The sequence below is a fragment of the Canis lupus genome, chromosome 9, assembly GCF_048164855.1.
Source record: "Canis lupus baileyi chromosome 9, mCanLup2.hap1, whole genome shotgun sequence".
NCBI lineage: Eukaryota > Metazoa > Chordata > Mammalia > Carnivora > Canidae > Canis > Canis lupus.
In genome coordinates this window covers 37,494,989-37,515,778 of record NC_132846.1, presented here as the reverse complement: position 1 = coordinate 37,515,778, position 20,790 = coordinate 37,494,989, and the positions used below count along the sequence as shown (strand labels likewise).

Genomic DNA, 20,790 nt, shown 5'->3' with positions numbered 1-20,790 from the left:
TCTGAACTTCTTGGAGGTAAGGAGACTCTTATTGCAGATGTAATAGGCAGACCAGTTTTATTGTTTTAGCCATGTGCCAGGGGACAGTACAAGTGATAGTGGTGGTCATCCAAAGATCTCAACATTTAAATATGATTTAGGTAGGACACAGCCTAGATGAAGGAGGAAGGGGTTATCCATCCATCTGAGCATACCCTGGGGGTGGGGGCCACTGGGCTAGGAGGTCAGAGGTTCAGAAGAGCATAAGTGATGGTCCCTGCCCTGCCATTACTTGCAGCCAGGAGACAGCTAGCACATAGGCTGGTGAGGCAGGAGAGCACTACCGTGTCTCCTCAGTGATTCAGGAAAGAAAGGGCCATGGCCTGTGTGGAAAGCTTTGCAAGACGTGAGAAACTTGAATTCGGCTGGGGAAGGTGGGTTTGGAAAGGATGGATCAAGCAACGACCCCCAAAACCCTGGCCAGACTGAAGCAATCCCATGGCCTCTGGGCTCAGACCCTGGTCCAACCTCCTTTGATTTTTATTCCTTAGTCAAGCCTTCCACCTCAGGCCACCACCCCCTCACAGCCCCTGCTTCCAGGTCTGGCTAATTCCCCTTCTGCTCAGAACCTCCATGATTTGCTACATGCCATGTGGCCCTCTAATTCCATCCCAAGGCTCCAGAGGTGCAGATCTGCAAACCAGCGTGATTAGCCACCACTGCTGGCTTCCCATTCAGCATATAAATCTACTGCCTTGGATTACCTCATGCCAGAAAACTGAAATCCAAGTCAGATGGTTAAAGCATTAATAGCAGTGAGTGTTGTAAAGACTCAACAATGTGAACCTTCCCAAAATGAACCATCCTGACCTCCCTTGCGCTGACAATGCGTGTGTGACATCATGTGTAAATGAGCCTTAAATTTGAACCAGGTGCCGAGAGCTGTCTGGCGTCTCCTGGCTGCTGTATTAACCACTAACATGCACAGGGGGATTCTGAGGCAGTAAAATGAAGCGAAACGGATGGCAGTGACCAGTGCCGGGCTGGGGTGCAGCAGCTGTGGCAGTGAATATTCAAATCACGCCCACCCTGTTGGGCCCAGGCCCCCAGGCCCTGTAAAGCTTATTTCCGGAGGGCTGGGGAGCCGGGGGAATTTGGCTGGCTTCACTCAGTGACAAAGCTCCTCCATGCAAATCAATCCATTCGGACTTGATTCCCAGGCTTGAGTCTGAGCTGTTTTGATTTGCATCCCTGAGGTAGGACTCCGAAGCTCAGTCTGAAGCAGCAGTTGTTGACAGTCAGAATGGATGCCTGCGGGGACAGGCAGCCTAAAATACATTTCTGGAGGGCACAAGTTCCAAGGAAGAGGGCCAGCTCCAAATCCTCAGGTGCTATGGTTTCTACTAGGCTGGAACCTGGAGATAGAAGTGTGCCTTTGTCCATCTGGCTTCACGAATTCCCTCAGCTGGGCCTCTCCCCACAGCAGGTTACATGACAAACAGGCTCTAGAGATCACTACACAAAATTTGGAGGGATGGAATTAGGAGGTGTGTATGTGACCTACCGTTGTTAGCCCTAGGCCTGAGAGAGTGAATGAAGCAGGGTAAAAGTCAGTTGGAAAGAAATTAAACCTGGATACAATTAAAAGGGTTTGGGTTTTTTTTTTTTTTTTTTAATGCTTACTGTTTGTGGTGCCTGATCCCAGGTGATTAAGAGCGTGACTATGTTACCAGCCTGCATACCTATCATCACTAGAAACTGGAGGCACTGAGGATAGAAAGAAGGCTTATGAAGTAATTGGTGTCTTGGTGCGGCTGTTCTAGAAATTCTATACATGCTAGTGAAAAGAAGCTGGAGCCAAAGAGAGGTGAAAACCCACACTCCACAGTCTCTACAGGTCTTCAGGTCCAAAGAAATCCTGTGTTGTTCAGGGCAAATTCTTAAACCACCAACTACTCACCAAGTGCACCGCACTGTCCTGTGAGGTTGGGTGGGGATGGGAGACGGGTCCTGGACAGAGGATATACAGGGTCTTTCCTAAAGCCTAGTAGAGTTGTGACTAGATGTAAATATATAAGAAGTTGTATATTTCATAATGTAAAGAAAATAAATGTAGCACCAAGATGTTACGGATGGGTTTCCCGCATAATGGAATAGTTTCATGATGTCATCATCTTAGAAGTCCTTCCAGAAGAGGCAAGTATTGAGTTGAGTTTTGAGGAAGAGGAACTTCAGAGGAACAAGAACACAGCATGAATGGCTGTGCAAAAGTGCAGAGGCAGGACTCATGGGGAGCCCCTGAAGATGCCAAGGGCCTTCAGGGGATCTGAGGGCATGAGCAATTTCCCACAACTCCAGGAAAGTTCCTCATGCCCCCTAGAGCTAAGACTTCGGAACAAATTGTGATTTTTAGATCACCAGACATTGAAGGCTTCAAGTGCTTTTATATATATATATATATATATATATATATATATATATATATATATACACACACACACACACACACACACACACCTTTTGGAAGATGATGATAGGAACAGTCTATGCAAAGAGGCAATGGATATTTCTCTATCATCATTTTGGGACATGTCTTATTCAAAGGCCTTCAACCAAGACTCTACCTTTTGTTTGATTTAAAGTCCAAACTCAGGGGTGCCTGGGTAGCTCAGACAGTTAAGCATCCAACTCTTGATTTGGGCTCAGGTCATGATCTGGGGGTCTCAAGATAGAGCCCTAATCAGGCTCTGTGCTGGGCGTGGAGTCTGCTTAAGATTCTCTCTCTCCCTCTGCCTCTCCCCTGCTGTTCACATGCATGTGTGCTCACTCTAAAAAAATGAAGTCCAAATTCAGCCTGGCTTCCAAAATTCTCTACAACTAGGATCCTACCCTTCAGCTTTCTCAAACTGTTCATTACATCTTTACTCCTGGCAAAATTTTTGTCATTTCTAAAATATACCTTTCATTTTTTTTATGCATTTATTTTCAAGTGGAAATGCATTCCTCCCATTTTCATCTCTACTTTGGTTGTCCTGCAGTTTTACTCAGCTGTTACTTCCTCTACAAAATCTTTCCCATTCACCAAGAAGGCCATGAGCCTCCATCCCTATAAACTTGTCCAGCAGAGCTTCTAACGTCCCCTCACCAAGCTATGTCATTCTTTTAACAAGTGTACACTGATGTTTAGCATGCACGTGGCATGCACTAAAGCCAAACCCTGTCCTTCAGGATATTATAATCCTAGTTATTGTATACAGCTTGCCTCTATTGGATTGTAAGCTCTGGGAGTGATTTACCAACTGAAGGACAATTACTACATGTACTGAATGATGCCGTGTACCTATGTGACAAAATCACCCATTTGCAAATGAGGTTGGAAATGGAGTTTAAGAATTTTCTCTCATCAGAATAAAGTTCTAAGTTGCTAGAGTATGGCTCTCTGACTTACTGAAAGTAAGTTTCTTTTTGTTTTACTATAGAAGTGACAACATTGTGAAATGTTTAAGTAACTGAGTCTGGGAGTGATTAGACAGCTTTTGGGGGATTTGATTGAAAAGAAAAAATCTGGGAAAACCATTTTTACATTGACATTAAAACGAATGCAACTCTATTTAGTCTGGTTAGCTAATAAGTTGAGAACTAGTTTGGATGAGTGAAAGCAAAGAATTTATTTAAATGCAAATGAATGACAAATCTTTAGACAAAGGCATGGGGAGTATCCAAGTATTTTGATTCCTTGTGAAATATAAATATCATCATGGTATAATCATTACTGATTGACTCTCAATATAACATATAAACCTATGAGGTTTTAGAGTAGAAATGGTATTTTTTTCTAAATGCTGAAACTTTGGCCAAATTTTGTAAATTTGTAAACCAGTTATTATTTAGATATTTTTACGTTCCAAAATTTAGGATCAGCAATTACTGGGGAGAAAGCCAACTAAAAATAAGTCGGGTGAGGGGAGAATACATGGCAAGTTTTTAACAAATATAGGCCTATTGAATTTAAGGAACTGTATTCTATTTTTATGCTATATGTCTTTCCTTACTTTTTATTTTAAAGGATAGTAATGATAGGTGGCAATTTTTTTCTTAATGCCCTTGATCGATTTGCAAAATAAAAGATTGGCAGTCTTATGACTATCCCCAAAATTTATTTTGAAGGCCTAAGGATCCAGAAGAAGTCCAAAGTCCAGAAAACACTTAATCAGTCTGTTGATGGTCTGAGCTGTATTTGGATATTTAAAAATTGTATTTGTAGAAAGTCATAGAACACAGGATTTCAGGATTTCTTTAAGATTTTATTTATTTACTCATGAGAGACACAAAGAGAGAGGCAGAGTCATAGGCAGAGGGAGAAGTAGGCTCCTCGTGGAGAGCCTGATGCGGGACTCTATCCCAGGACCTCTGGGATCCCGAACTAAGCCAAAGGCAAATGCTCAACCACGGAGCCACCCAGGGAACCCGGATTTCAGGATTTCTAACACTGTTTTTCAAGGGGTCCAAGTTTTCACAATGTCTGATTGACAAATATTGGAAAACATTCTGCTCTACCAGAAGCCCACATACCTTTCTTTTGCAGAGAATTTCCTCTGAAATACTTAACAAAAAAAATAATGCTATGGCAACAGGCCATGACTCAGAGAACAAAGAGTGGGCCCAAATGATGTCAGGAGCAACATTTAAGTGAATAAAGCAGCCTTGCATACAGTTGGTGTTGACTATGTATCTACCATGAGCAGAACCTTTTCATGGAAAAAACTCCAACAGCTAGATATATTTAACCATTAGCACGATAGCTAAGCACACAAAAACCTAAGTTTACATTCTGGATGTGTGACCTTGGGTAAGTCATTTAACTTCCTAACCCCTCTAAACTTTATTTATTTATTTATTTGTTTATTTATTTTTAAAGATTTTATTTATTTATTCATGAGAAACACACACACACACACACAGAGGCAGAGACACAGGCAGAGGGAGAAGCAGGCTCCATGCAGGGAGTCCGATGTGGGACTCGATCCTGGGTCTCCAGGATCAGGCCCTGGGCTGAAGGCAGTGCTAAATCGCTGAGCCACCCAGGCTGCCCTCCTCTAAACTTTAATTTCTAATCTATTAAGTAGGGGAATATAACTGTACCTATTTCAGATGACACGTGATCATGTGCTTGGCCTGGTGCCTGGTCCATATACACAAGGGCTTACTCATGATTGGTATATTATTTTATGAGACTTATGATCTCCCATTCATTTAAAATATCAAACTCTCAGATATAAACAGAGAACTGAGTAAGAGAACCAGGGAACTACAATAATGGTCTTTACTCTCTCCTCATGGGAGTGCCCTTCCCTAGGGGCCTCACTCCCTTTGATTCCTATTTTTACCATCCAACAAGAAGTCTGGTGAAGGGGCTCTGATCCCAAACACAAAACACCTCAGGTTGATAGAAGGCAAGTTCTGAGAGACCATCTCTGAACTACCATGTTCGGTTCTAGAGAACCCCGGGAGATGACTCTAAGGGGAAGTGTTAGAGCATAGAGCTGCCCCAACCCTGGAGATCCACTTTGAAGGTTTGGTCTTTTGTCTTTAAAAGAGAGGCATTTCCCTAATGAACTGCAGACTAATCATGAGTGAAGTTAAGTCAACGAAATGACACTGTGGTGCTTCTGAGATGGCATCTGAAGTGGCCTTGTTTTGGGAGCGAAGCCTAGTCGGTTCAATCACATCTTCATAGGGGGATGGCCTCACAGCCCTTCTGATATCCCCAGCACTCTGGGAAGAAGCAGTGGCTTGCATTTTTTCCGGTCATTGCTGGCTTTGAAGTCCACTTTTCTGAGAGTCCTGATCGTCTGGCTAGCACAGATGCTATTATTCTTGTTCTGTCCCATGTGGCTCCAGGGAAGGGTCTGCATACACACAATGCAGCACACATAAGGCATTTTTGTGTATCATTTTTATTGGTTTTGGAAGACACAGGCAGGCAAATTAAAGCTGAATATTAGACATTTCTGTTCGTAAAACACCCTTTGGCCACTTTCACTCACAGGCTCCACAGACTCCCACCACTGGCTTAGCATTCACTGTCTCTTTCCCTCGGCTTCTCCTCAATCACTAGATCCATGTTCTTTTTTACAAAAAGGGCTGTAGATATTTCTTCAACTTCCTCTTCTCCTGCCAACTCATTCTCATAACATCTCCCCTTTCTTAAAAAAAAACTGAGGTAAAAGCTTCTGCGTAAGAAAGGAAACAATCAAGATAAAAAGTCAACCTGCAAATGGGATAAATATTTGCAAACAATATATCTTATCTGATGAGTTAATATCTAAAATATATAAGAATTCCTACAACTTAGTAACAAAAAAAGGAAATAACTCTATTTAATATGGGCAAAGGACTTGAATAGACCTTTCTCCAAAGAAATGCAAATAGCCAAGATGCTCAATGTCACTGTTAAGGAAATGCAAATCAAAACCATAATGAGATATCACCTCACACCTGTTAGGATGATCATTATAAAAAAATCAGAAAACAACAAATGCTAGTGAGAATGTGGAGAAATTGGAACCCTCATGCACTATTGGTGGGAATGTAAAACAGTGCAGCCACTACGGAAAACTATTTGGAGGTTCCTCAAAGAATTAAAAATAGAATTTACCTATGATCCAGCAATTGCACTTCAACATATTTATACAAAAGAATTGAATGAGATATTTGTACTACCATGTCTGTTATAGCATTATCCACAATAGCCAAGAGATGGAGCAATTTAAATGTCCACACACAGATGAATGGATGAAGAAATTGTGGTATATACATATAACGGAGTATTACGCAGCCCTAGAAGAAAATCCTGCCATATGCTACAATATGAATGAAACTTGAAGACATTATGCTAAGTGAAACAGCCAGTCACAAAAGAACTAATACTGCATGATCTACTAAAGCAGTCAAACTCATATAAGCAGAAAGTAAAATGATGGTTGTCAGGGCTGGGAAGAGGGGAAATGAGGAGCTACTGTTCCATGGACACAGAGTTTTAGTCAGGCAAGATGAAAAAGTTCTATAGATCTACTATATGTATAACAATGTACATATAATTAACAATCTATTGTAAACTTAAAGGTTTATTAAGAAGCAGATTTCCTGTTCTGTGGGGTTTTTTTTACAACTGAAATTATACATATGCTTAAATATCTATCTCTAAGTAAAAAGACATCAAGATGCACAGGACTACATATAGTATGCCAACATTTGTGTGTGTCTATGTGTTCTGTATAAATATATAGTTAGCTAGGCTTAAGATATATTTTGCAAAGACATAGAAAGTTGTAGGAGTTGTTGCTTCCAAGGAGGAAAACTGGATGATTGGGGCAGATAATGACAGGGGGGCAATTTTGTAACTTATGAATTTGTACCAATTAAATTTGAATGCTACCAACCAAAAAATTATAACACAAAGCAATTTGTAAAAAACAAGAAACCCAAGGTATTTAATGACACATACCAGAAGAATTATCTGTATACTAAGAGATAAGTTGGAGTGGAGAATGAAGTATTTCCAAGGAGGAATTTAAGCTGGGCCTTGAGGAATTGGAAATGTCTGGATAGGTAGAAGGGAGTAATAATGATAGGCCAGGTGTTTATGTAGAAGTCAGAGTAGAGAGAGGATAGTAGGAGAGTGGAAGTAAACACAGAAAAGCAGAGTAATGAAAGGCAAATCAAGCACCGGGCAGTGAGATGGTTTCAGTGTATTATAGACTGTAGAAAAGAGAGAAAAGGATGAAATAGAGTTTAGGAGATGACACAGGGGAAGGCAGGATTAATGTGGCGGGCAGTAGGGAGCCACTGCAGGCTCTTGAGCAGGGAAGTCATTATGAAAGCAGGATTCCAAGGAGATCAATGGACACAACAGACAAAATGAATTAAAAGACAGACAGCTGTTAGAAGGCTGATGCAGCAATCCAGCAGGTGCCCATTACAATCATCTGGGAAGCTTTAAAATATATATTGATACTTGAGTCTCAGCCACCAGATTCTGGGTTTGGGGTAGATCTTGAACATTGTCATTTTTGAAAGCTCCCCAAGTGATTCTAAAGAACAGCATGGGTTGCAAATAACTGTACTAATCCAGTCACAAAGGGATAAAGGCTAAGATTCAGGTACTGGCGGGAGGTTGGGGATAGGATAAAAGCAAATCTAGGAGACATTTCCAAGGAAGAACTGATGTGGTAACAGACTAGAGGTAAAGAGTGAAAAGATATATGGTCTGTTAGATTTATGTATTCATTTAACAATTTTTTAAAAAAAATTTATTTATTTATTCATGAGCGACACACAGAGAGAGGCAGACATAGACAGAGGGAGAAGCAGGCTCCATGCAGGGAGTCCAATGTGGGACTCGATCTGGAATTCCAGGATCACGCCCTGGGCTGAAGGCAGACGCTCAACCACTGAGCCACGCAGGCGTCCCTCATTTAACAAATATTAAGTCACTCCCAAGTACCGAGTACCATATTAAGCTCTAAGAATTCAGTGATGCACAAGACAGCCAAGTCCCAGTTCTTAACAAGCTTGCAGTCTAATGGACATAGACAACAAATAAGACTCCCAGTAATGACATGTACAACAGGGTGGCTATAAAGCATGACTGCATGCTGGGGGCTGCTTGTTTCCAAAAGGGATCAGGGAAGACTTCTCTGAGCCAGTTATACTTGAGATGCGGCTCGAATGATGAGGAGCCAGGTTTGCAAAGGTCTTTGAAGAGAATGTTCGAACTAGGAAAAACAGTAAGCATGTGGGAACAAGCTTCATGTGTTCAAGGAACAGAAAGGCTGTCTGGCTAGAGAAGAGTGAAAGACAGATATGAGACGAGGTCAGAGAAATAAGCAGGTGTAGACCAAACAGAGTCTTGTAGGCCATGACATAAATTTCATTCTCAACGAGATGAGAGGCCCTTGGAGGAAATTAAGCAGAGCAGTGACATGATCTGATTTACATTTTTAAACAACTACTTTGGCCGCAGTGTGAAAATGGATTGCAGGTGGCAGGAATGGAAGCAAGAAAACTAGCTGGGAGGATAGATTAGAATATGTTGAGTTTAAGTAACTGTGCAGCATCCAAGCAGAAATATCCTAGGAAACTAGAAATACCGGAAATAGATGAGAATCTAGGTTGTACCTACTGACTTGAGAGACACTTCCAGGAGGACTGAAGAAATACAGGTTAGATGACATTACAGGACCGGGACAACTTTACCCAAAGAAGAGATTCATAACAACATGGAAGAAAAGTCTCTAGTGGTGGGCTGCTGGCAGGATAATGAGGGATGTCAAAAAGCAGGGAATAATGATGCATTGGAATCAAAACTCAAAAAAAGATCTCAACTGCTGGAAGGATGAGCTAAAGTTAACAAGACAAAATTTAACATATATAGATAATGTGTGTGTATGTTATGAATATGTCTATATATATGTATATATATATAATATATATTCCTTCAAACTTAAAAAAAATTAAAATCAAGTACAAGACCTAGAAATCTGGCAGTTCACTTAAGAGACACCTGGAGCTTTTAGTGACCACATACTTTATGAGCCTAAAGTGTATTGTCATTGTGGAAAAGCTGATGTAAATTCTTCTGGGGTATTTGAATATATCAGTAGTGAAAATAAACTGCACTGATCAGGATTATTTCTAGAATACTATTTTCTGATCCGGCTACTGAATAGGTGGCTGAAACAGAGAAGGGAGAAGAGATGTGTGATTTGAGGAACAGTCAAAATCACATATATTCAATTCAGTGCCCAATTAATTCAAGTGTACTAGAGCTTTCCCCAAAGATCATGCAATCTAACTTGAAGAAACAAGGTGTATTTCCTCTGGTTGAGAGAAAACTTAGTCTTTAAACATGAAGGTCTTCAGAGAATTCAAGAAGCTTGTCCAAAATTAGACAAAAAGAGGTAGAACTGGGATCTGAACACAGGTAAGTATGACTCCAGAATCTTTAAAACAAAAAAGTCTACTTGTATATAAATATCTGAAAATATAGATATATATTTCTTCCTTTGAGTTAAACAGTTTCACTAATCAAGTCCATCTGAAAAGGTTCAATCAGAAAATTCCAAGTTTTACTCAAGCTTTTTTCAGGCAAGAAATTCAGATGTCTTATTTAACTTCACAACTTTAGGATGAGGTGCAATTCCTAGTACATATTATGTGCTCAGTAAATATTTGCTCAGTGAATTTGAATTAGCCAGTCCCTAGGCTTGTGTTGTACACTGGTCCACTGATGGATATAACATACATATACGTTCAAACAAGTGAGAAACATTTCTCTGCAAGTCTTCTCTCCTTACATCATCCCATATTACCATGTCTTTTGTCTCTTTTTCCCCTAGCAACTCAATTTCCCTCTCTGCGCATTTACTTTGTCCCATACTCCAATAAACCTCTCACTCCCACCTGGCCACCTGGCCACCAGCCAAGATGAGTCTTCCTGCTGGTTATAATTGCTCGTCTTGATTGACAGCGTCACAAACTAGGACAGTGATCATGATGACGGTAAAAACACAGATCAGATTGTTTGGTAAGAGTAAGAAATACAAAGAATTCTGACTGTTACAAGAGAACCACATCCACAATATCTTTACTCATCCTTCACCAAAATTTTGTTTTCCTATTTTTCCCTCTTAATTATGAGAAGACTACAGGAGGCTAATGGTAGAAAAATGAATAAATTGTGTGTTTAAATTAGAAAAGCAAATTTCTCAGTACTATAAAATGTTCTGAGAAGTTCTAAGGCCCAAAATTATGACTCATAATATCTAGGCAGAATAATTAGCAGGAAACAAAATCTTTTTTCAATAGGGCTAATTCTAACATTGCCACAGAGTACTGTCAACATGCCAAGAAGAAAATCAGATTAAAATTAATTGTTTGAGTCCTTTTGTTTCTAGCATCTATTCTCCATCTCTATATGCTGAACTGGCAATGTCAGCGCTAGAGACTCCACACCCAGCTACCCACAGATTATCTAGTAACCTGATCCTGCAAATACACAGGACAAGAATGGAGAAGAGAAAAATCTGTTTACCTTAAAAAGAGAACTTCCAAATTCATTCACATCTCATTTTCATTTGTGCCCACAGAACCTTACTCTCAGGCTCCAAAATGAATCGTTTCGGGCTCAAATGGCTATGTCACTTCCACGAATAGGGGAAATACATATTTTAAATACAAAATAGTACCCAGTACAAGGTCATATGGAGAAAGAAATCAATCTTTCCCAGCTGATCTCTGTTCACTTCAGGGATCGTCCACCCAAAAGAGGGGAAAAAGAAAAAAGTTCTTAAAGATGAATGTGTTGTATGTAGGCAAATATAGAACATGAGATTTTGGAAAGGTAAAAAAAGTAGAAGCACATGAAGGCCGGTGATTAGCTCATAACCCATTTAAAGGCATGTGTAAAGTTTACCTGAAAATGGATGGTATGCTTCTGCTTTTCCGCTGGTGAATTTACCAGGGTACTAACCTTACATTTAAACAGTTTCCTGGTAGAAGAAACACAGGAGCAAACAAATTCAGAGAGGTTGGGCTGATCTGGTAACCCGATACCCATCAAATGCCAGTTAGGAATTGCCACAGTAGAGAATCTATGGTACTTTCTAGATTTCAGCTCTATACCTAGATTGTGCTGAACTTCAGATTCTGTTTCTAGATGGAGAGGAGGAAAAAAAAAGCACAAAGATTTCCAGACCTTGGGTGTTTAAAGGGCCTTCACATAGTAAATCAACCTACTCCTGTCTTGTTTTCTCCACAGCCAGACTGAAATAATACAGCACCAGCAGAGGTGTGAATTACCCCCATTCATCTTAATGGAGTGTTAACTTCAAAGGCTTGTTTTAACCATTTAAATGCTAAGCTCAGGAGTAAACGTTCTGTTAAAAAAAAAAAAAGGTACAATTTAAACATTCACCCTCAACATACGAAAGTAATTTATATTCTCAGCACTTCGTCCCTTAATTTAGCAAACAAGTCTCCAAATGTTAGAAAAGTATATATTTTGTGCTTTACTTAGTTTTACTTTAAATAGTTCTTACCTAATAAATTATGAACATTAAGCCCATAATGCAAGGGCCTATACTTCCCAGGAAAAATGCAGCCAAGTACTTGAACAAGGTTTTTTGGGAATCCTAGTGAAGGGGGCACTGCTCTTACCTGCCATTTTACTAGCTTCCTCCAAACTCTTGGGGGAAGCTGTGACTCTGACCAGGCAACTAGATTAGGCAGGATATTAAAGTGAAATAATAATTTTAAAAAACCACTTCCACAAATATTTTCTCTTTATATTAACTAGGTTTGGTGCAGGGTGTTCAATAGGGTACTTGTCCCTTTGCCAAACCTCTCATGATCCTATCCCATGAGCAGGTGACAAATGTATTAACTGATGCCCAGCTGTCATCACACTTAACATTTGCCCCAGGGGGTATCCTTGCATCTGTTGCAGATTTAGGGTTATTTTGGTATTACTGGAATTAGATTTATGTAAGCAGCTGAACACCTATTTGTATTTGGATCTATAATTTCATAAACAGAAAAAGAGGGTACAAGAATTAGCTTATCAGATTAATGGGCTCTGGCTGACCTGAAGCCACATGGGAAGCCCTGCCTGGCTGTGCCCATGGGACCAGGCTAAGTGCCCAGTTTCAGGAAGATATTAGAAGAGTACAGCTGGGTCAGAACTGTGGGAAAACACTACAAAGAGTACACGTGGGGCCAGTTCCCCTGTGAGTGAAGGCTAGAGAAAGAATCTAAACATATTAGCTGGGCAAGATGGAAGATGAAGAAATTCCATGTCTCTGATTAAAAGCAAATCTATTTTACTGGTCTAGATGAAGGGATGGGGAAAAGGGGATAAATATCTGATCTATTAAAAGAGCCCATTTTGGCCTGCACCTAATTTATACAAGGTCATTTAATCCTCTCAACACAACGCTGTATAATTGGTATTAACTCCATTTAATACATACGTGAAAGTGGAGACTTAGAGAGGTTAAGTACTTTGCCTAAACACACTGAGATTTGAATCTAAGTCTTTCTAACCCCCAAACTTGGACTTTTTCCATTATACTACACTGATCCCAGTTGCCAAAGAAATATCTTAATTCAAAAGAGAAGCTCAGTTGTCAATTTTGCAGCCCATTTTCTAAGTGGGGAGCAAAGGGGCACCTGCAAAAGTGTGTATTTCCATGCATGCAAATTGTACTTTGCATGCAGTTCCCTACTTTACATGCACACAGGGGTAGAATTACATTTTTACTGATACACCCTGGCTTTGGTAGGCTGCTAACAAGGTGCCCTTTACATAGAACACTCATGGAAAGGAGAGATCTAGCTTTTGGTTTCCAATCAGAAATAAGCCACATCAATGGGAAACAATGATTTATAACCTCCACACAAAATATGATATAAATCATCAGTATTTGTCTCCACACAAAATATGATATAAATCATCAGCATGTGATAGAAACTCACATGCTTTAGTGACAAATGAGAAAGCTCAAAGAACTTCTAAATTCACAGCCAATCATCACAGCTCTATTTCATAATGAACAACAGGAAAATCACAAAAGTTTCTTAGAGAAGATTTGGAGACAGAGCAAAATACCAAATGAAATAATCCTGCAGTTTTGTTATTAGTGATTAATGTTGACAACATTATCCCACAGCTAACATTCAATTTTGTATATAAACTCAATATGCTGATTTCTTAAAAAACAAACAAGTGAAAGATTGATCCAGTATATTTAATAACATTAAAAACTTCTGCTCTGCCATAAACACTGTTGAGAGAATGAAAAGGCAAGCCACAGACTGGGGGAGAGAATCTTTGCAAAATACATTATCTGATAAAGGACTGGTATCTAAAATACACAAAGAATGCTTAAAACTCAACAATGAGAAAACAATCCACTGAAAAAAAAAAGACGAAAGATCTGAACCTCACCAAAGAAAATATACAGATGGCAAATAAGCATATAAGAAGATGCTCAACATCATTATGTCATTAGGGAAATGCAAATTGAAACAACAATGAGATACAACTATACACCCATTAGAATGGCAAGAATCCAAACCACTGACAACACCAAATGCTGGCGAGGATATGGAACAACAGGAACTCTCATTCACTGCTGTCAGGAATGTAATATATTACAGCCAGTTTGGAAAGCAGTTTGGCAGTTTCTTGTAAGACTAAACATATTTTTACCATATGATGCAGCAATTGTGCCCTTTGGTATCAACCCAAATAAGCTGAAATTTATATCCACACAAAAACCTGCACACAAATGTTGATAGCAGCTTTATTCGTAACTCTGAAAGCAATCAAGAGGTCCTTCAACAGGTGAATGGAAAAACAAACTGGCACATCCAAGCAATGGAGTATTATTTAATGATAAAAAGAAATAAGCTATGTGAAAATACAAGGAGGAAACTTAACTGCATTTTGTTAAGTGAAAGAAGCCAGCCTGAAAGGTTAAATAATACAATTCCAACTATATGACATTCTAGAAAAGGCTCACAGGGAAAGGCTCATAGTTTTTATGAAGTCAGTCAAAAGATCAGTGGTTGTCAATGCTTGCATCAACAGTGAACTCTTATGTAAATGCTGTACTTTGGTTAATAATATTGTATCAATACTGGCTTATCAAGTATTACAAATGTACCACACTAATGCAATAAGTCAATAATATGGGAAACTATGGGTGTGCTGGCAGTGAGGGGAGATATAAGAACCCTGTACATTCTGCTCAATATTTCTATAAACATTAAATCTACCCTTAAAAATAAAGTCTATTATTTTTTAAAAGACCCAGAAAGACTGATTATATTGAAGAGCATTTTAAATTTATTTTAATTAAAACTGCTATAAATCCACTTTCCCCTACTTATTCCATTTTGTTCTGTTCTGTTAATATTTACAAAAATGTTTACCCACATAAAAAGGGATTTATCCAAGGTGCCTCCCATAATTATTCCTTTTTTGCATATAGAGGTAAATTATTCTTCATAAGAAGCGAGAAAATATTTCCTTCATTTATTAATCCAATTAAAAATGATTAGTGCTAAACTAAAATTCCCAACCAAAATTCCAAAGATGAGCAAAACAAAAGCCTGTGGAATAAAAAGATAAAGAATAATTAGAGTATTTTAAACCTCTACCTTCTCCAATAAACTCTATTACAGTTCAAAATACACTTTCTCAATGTAGATAAAATACTCAATTATAAAATGACAAATTATTTCTTAAAATAGAATTCTTAAAAGATATAAACAAAATTAACCTACCCCAAGCTTTTTCCATGAGAGAAAATCCTCTCTGCTAAGTTTAAGATAAAATAGTCCTGGGAACACAAAAATCAAACATGCTGATGTACTGGAACCTTTGAGGGGGAGAAAGAAAAAAAGAGGATATTACCAGATTCAGATGTGAGGCTGGATGACAATTTTATCCATTTCGTTACATGGGATTTTTTGAAACAGAAAACTTACCAACTACACCAAATATATTCCTAATGTCAGGAACATATAATGCAAGTAAAACAATGATAATATTGAGTGCTAGAGTGATCAAAGAATGGCAAATCCATGAGAATGGAAAATTGGAGAAAAACATCATCATTAAAGCTTTCCTTGCCTGTTTAACAGAAAAAGAAATAGATTTAAGCAAAGAAGAAGTGTCAAAGCCAAAATACTTGTTTCAGGAAACACAGGTACAATACAGTAACCATGACTTCTTGCCCCTACACCATTTAGATTTTAGGAATATAGCATAAACCATTATTATAAAGTGCTTATGACACATAAACTAAGAAATATACCTTTCTGTGTGAACTTCATAAAAATTATTTTGGTTTAATTCACGAAGAAACATTTGTATTCAATTTCTTTAGGTTGCATAATTTTCAAAATGACCAACAATAATACTGTGATGAAATCTCCGAGAATCATTTTCATTAAATTCACAAATAGAAGAACAAAAAGTTCAAAGTAGAAAAAGAAATCATGGGCAGCCCAGGTGGCTCAGCAGTTTAGTGCTGCCTTCCGCCCAGGGCCTGATCCTGGAGACCTGGGATCGAGTCCCATGTCAGGCTCCCTGCATGGAGCCTGCTTCTCCTTCTGCCTGTCTCTGCCTCTCTCTCTGTCTCTCATGAATAAATAAATAAAATTAAAAAAAAAAAAAAAAGAAATCATGCTATGGGAAAGAAACATCATTTACTATTTCATTTTATATTATCTATTTCATAGTATGTAAATATAAAAACTAGTCCATGACACTTCACACTGCCAAGGCGGGCAGCAGGCAGTATCACATGTTCAATGTTCGTATTTATGTCCCCGCTCTTCCCTCCTGCCAGTACTCTCCACACGGAGGGGCCAAAATCTTGAAGGCCCAGTTCTTAGGGAACTCACTGTTTAGGGATTCAAGACATTCATGCGGAACCATTCATACCTAAAGTCTCTGTTTCCATTTTGTCAGAAATTCTTAAGATTCTTACATATGGTAACTAAATACAAAATGAAGATCTGTTCTGCCCCTTAATTATAATTCTAGAGCACATAAAATATTTTGACTAAGATTAAATTAGAATGTCTATATGAAAACAAATCTACAATAAACCAGAAGGAGCTTAGTTTTGCTGACTTAACTTTTGCCTCTTCATGCACATTCTTTTGAAAACAGAATACAGAATTAAAGGGGGGGAGGAACCCAAAACTTTAGAAGAACCATAGTCTCTAAATTGGAAACAATGTTGTGGGAGAGCGTAAATCTAAACTAAATCTCAAAAAGCACAAATTAGCTTAGTGGTTCGCTGTTATTTTTGTGCTTTCATGGGGCCATAGGCAAGTATGAGGTCTTTGATCAATTACTTGACAAATGAATAAGATATACAAGACTAGATGTGATTCAAACTTTCTAGTCTGCAAAGAATTAGTGTTGCCATATTAGGGAGCTGCTACATTAAGCAACAAGCCCTTTAAGAATACTTACAGGGAAGTGGATTAGAGGGACTGTCAAAAGCACAGCAAATAGTATGCATAACTTCACAGTCAAGATGACAACATCACGGGGCAAATATATGCTATAGCCTTGTAGTAATTCTGACGCCACTTTGTCTGTAAATTAAAAAAAATAATAATAAGGGTCACATTATAAACTACTAAGATGTCAATAAAAGCAGAATTATTTTTCTTGCACAAATAGATCTTAACAAATTTTGTATTCCCAGTACCATATCCTTCTCTACTTTCTCCTATCCTATGAAACAGAGACAAGAGTTAAATATCTTTTTGAAAATTATAATCTTTTCTTTTAGTTACACTAGAAATCAGCACAGGCAGAACTTTTAAAATTATGACAATGAATATATATATAAATAAATATCTCTTCAGAACTTTTCCACAATCTGAAGGTTTTGAACATTTATGTTTGTTTTGTAAAGAGCTTTCACATGTGGGATGCCTGGGTGGCTCAGCAGTTGGGTGCCTGCCTTTGGTCCAGGGAGTGATCCCATGTCACAGGATCGAGTCCCACGTCGGGCTCTCTGCACGGAGCCTGCTTCTCTCTCTGCCTGTGTTGCTGCCTCTCTGAGTCGCTCATGAATAAATACATAAAATCTTTAAAAAAAAATAGAGCTTTCACATGTATGACTGAAAGTGTATCATGTGTTTCCTTCTGATAACAATTCATACAGGTAGTGAAGCTAAAAAGTATTAACTGACTTGGCCAAGGTCACACAACACAAAGGGGAAGAGTCGCTGAGATACATGCCCACATTTTTTGGTGCCAAAGCCAATGCTTTTTCCTCAATACTGCAATGTTTTCTAGAATCTCATACTTCTGTGCCTGCTGTCTGCTTCCTCAACATTTCATCTGTAGATTCCCCTTTCATAAGAAAATGTAGTTGTAGGGAAATGGCTTATTCCACAAGCCAGTACAGTAGTCCGTGACAGAATGTGTACATGTTGACCATGCTTTGCTCCACGGTGTTCTTCCAGTTTCACAGCGTTTTCTGCACCCCTAGTCAGATGAGAGGTATGTAGAGTGAGTGTTCTTAAGAACAGTCCATACCCTGGATTGCAGGGACAGATTAGTTTGTATTTAAGAGAGAATGGTGCTTTTTAAATTTGAGAGTAATGCTCTGGAAAAGATGCTTTGGAGGAAATAAACACACATCTGTTTTCAAGGATCTTAAAACATAAAGGAGCAATAAGATGAACACATACATATAATAGAAAGTGTATAAATGCAGATACACACATAAGTGGCAGGAGTAGCTCTAAACAAAGAGCTAGGGTGATTCTCAATAGGGAAAGGGAATTATGACTTTGGGATGAGCAAGGAGGAAATCCAGGGAGGCTTGGGGAGAATCATTATGATCTAGTGAGTAGCAGGAAGGTAGAAGGCCCTGAAATCTGGGACTACACAGACGAATGTTCAAAGTCCTGTACTTATTAGTATATTAACTTCTCAGAGTCTCTCAATTCTTACATCTGTAAAATGGGGACAATACTATTTTGATCTGTGGAGTTACTGAGAGCATTAAATAAGTTAATGTATGTGTGGGGAAAGAGATTTTCTCTCAGAGCAAGAAGAGCTGGGCAGAAGAAGCCCCAAAGTAGCAAAGAGAATATGCATCTGAGAAAATGAGGAGACCAATAGTGCTCCAGTGGCTGAGGCGGGATGTGCTACAGAGCGGAGAGTGGTAGGTGATATGCCCAGAAAGTGCATTAAAGACCCAGTAGCAGAGCTCTTCATAGGTAAACCGTATGAGGTGGGCCACAGAGATGCAATGACTTATAAAGATTAGTGTATTATGATCTGAACTAAGCAGGAAGAAAAAGATATGCAGAACAGAACAGTTAGAGGGTTACTGTCATAATCACTGAGAGGTAATGAGAAATGAACTAGACTAGTGATAACGGAAATGGGAGAGAAACTAATTCTCTAAAATACCAAAGAACTACTTTACATGATATGAGACTAATGGACTAAGTAAGAGATTAAGAAGAGCCAGGAAAGCTGGATTCTATTTCCAAATCTGAGATATTTGTGAGCCTTTGAAAAAATATGGCAAACTATTTTATTTCCACTTTCTGAATCATGAAAATGAGCTATTAACACTTATTGCTTAACAATTTTGTAGACTTTAAAAAATGGTCTGGTTATGATGTAATACTTGGGCACTGGCCTGGTTCCCCAAAGGAATACTTTTTCTTCCTCAGCATATAATGCTTTAACATCTGTAAAGAGCCAATATTATTAATCTAGGTACATACTTATAGGTCCCTGTAATCTGACAAAATTTAGATATTAACTAAGCCTTGGGAGCGGTGGATAAAAGGATCCCAAGCAGCTCCAGAAACCTGAAGAACTAGATTACAAATTCAAAATATCTGTTATATATCTACTTTCCCAGGATGAAAACACTTCTGAGGCAGTCAATTCTATGTTCTTAGCTGAGCCTTAACATACGTAAGGGATAGAGTACAACACATTTCTCTGAATTCAGACAAATCTCTACAAATCTCAGTAAGGATCCGATGGTGTTCTCTGCAAGTTATATATGCTATTAAGTCAGGAGGCTATCCTGTGTCATACACATGTCAAACCATATGAAGTTTATAAGGATAACCAAGAGTAGTAGAAAGATCACTGGATTAGTATTCAGGAGATACGCCACTAAATGTGTGACAGGTCATTTTGCTTCTTTGGGCTTCAGTTGCTCATTTACAAAACATATTGAAGGCCTTAACCAGGATTAACCCTTTTGATTGCTCAGTCAGCAATTTCTTTCCATAAGACTGAGAGCTACCATTATCTCGATAGAAATATACCATAAAAGGTGTTCTTTAATTATAATTAACAACCCCTCAAAAGCTAATGTAAACAGTAAAATCAATATCTGAATCTTCTTTTGTCTTTGGAGAAGGAATTACTTTAATGTCATTCTTTTATCTATTACCCACCAATGATGAGATTTTTTTTCTTAGATGAATATTGGCCATTAGAGAAAATGTAGGTACTCTAAAGAACTGGCAGTGGATTAAGTCAGAGACAACATAACAGCTTTACCTGAAAACAAGGTCCATTCCTGTGTAGGGCAAACTTCATTTACATAATGAAAATGTTCAGCCTCTGTGTTCACATAACAACAGATAGGAATACAGGCAGGGAAGTAGGTAGGTAGGAAGGTAGGTAAAGATATATAGATATTCCTGGAGCTTAAGTGAGCCAGGTTTTTAAAAGCTCATTAAAAACTTGGGGTGAAGGAAATCTGGGTTCTAGAGCATAATTTCTGAGGAGGCAACACGGTAACAAAAACATTAACTTTGGAGAAAGTCAGAACTGGGATTCAAATTCTAACTCGTTATTCACAGAGCGGAGAGTGGTAGGTGATATGCCTCCTCAATATAAGCTACAGGTTATTTGGCTGGCCAAACTCCTCAACCTATGTGAACTATACCTTCTAGAGTTGTAAGGATGAAATTAAGCAATGTTATAAAATACTGGGCACTTACAGAGTAAATGTTAGCTCAATAAATGTATTAGCATCCATCCTTCCTCCACTTTCCTTTCAATCTAAGCTTTCTTAGAATTTAATGCAGCATCTCCTGTTAATTTATGTAACTATTTGGGGGATCCCTGGGTGGCTCAGTGGTTTAGTGCCTGTCTTTGGCCCAGGGTGTGATCCTGGAGTCCTGGGATCAAGTCCCACATCAGGCTCCCTGCATGGAGCCTGCTTA

The 20,790-nt window shown here is 38.7% G+C and overlaps 1 protein-coding gene across 4 annotated transcripts in view; it reads right to left on the bottom strand.

Moving 5' to 3' along the window:
* Window positions 1-4,290: 4,290 nt before the first annotated feature.
* SLC38A6 (solute carrier family 38 member 6) overlaps window positions 4,291-20,790 on the bottom strand; it is a 73,368-nt gene continuing 56,868 nt past the window's right edge. For 3 of the 4 annotated variants that reach the window (XM_072838832.1, XM_072838835.1, XM_072838834.1), the window contains 4 exons: window positions 17,036-17,160; window positions 15,535-15,679; window positions 15,331-15,425; window positions 14,868-15,156 (listed from right to left, as the gene is read on the bottom strand). In XM_072838832.1, coding sequence (XP_072694933.1) covers window positions 15,076-15,156; window positions 15,331-15,425; window positions 15,535-15,679; window positions 17,036-17,160 — 446 coding nt within the window. In that variant the 3' untranslated portion in view covers window positions 14,868-15,075. Of the gene's footprint in view, window positions 6,213-14,867; window positions 15,157-15,330; window positions 15,426-15,534; window positions 15,680-17,035; window positions 17,161-20,790 lie in introns of those variants that run through there. The other variant, XM_072838833.1, reaches the window with a different exon arrangement.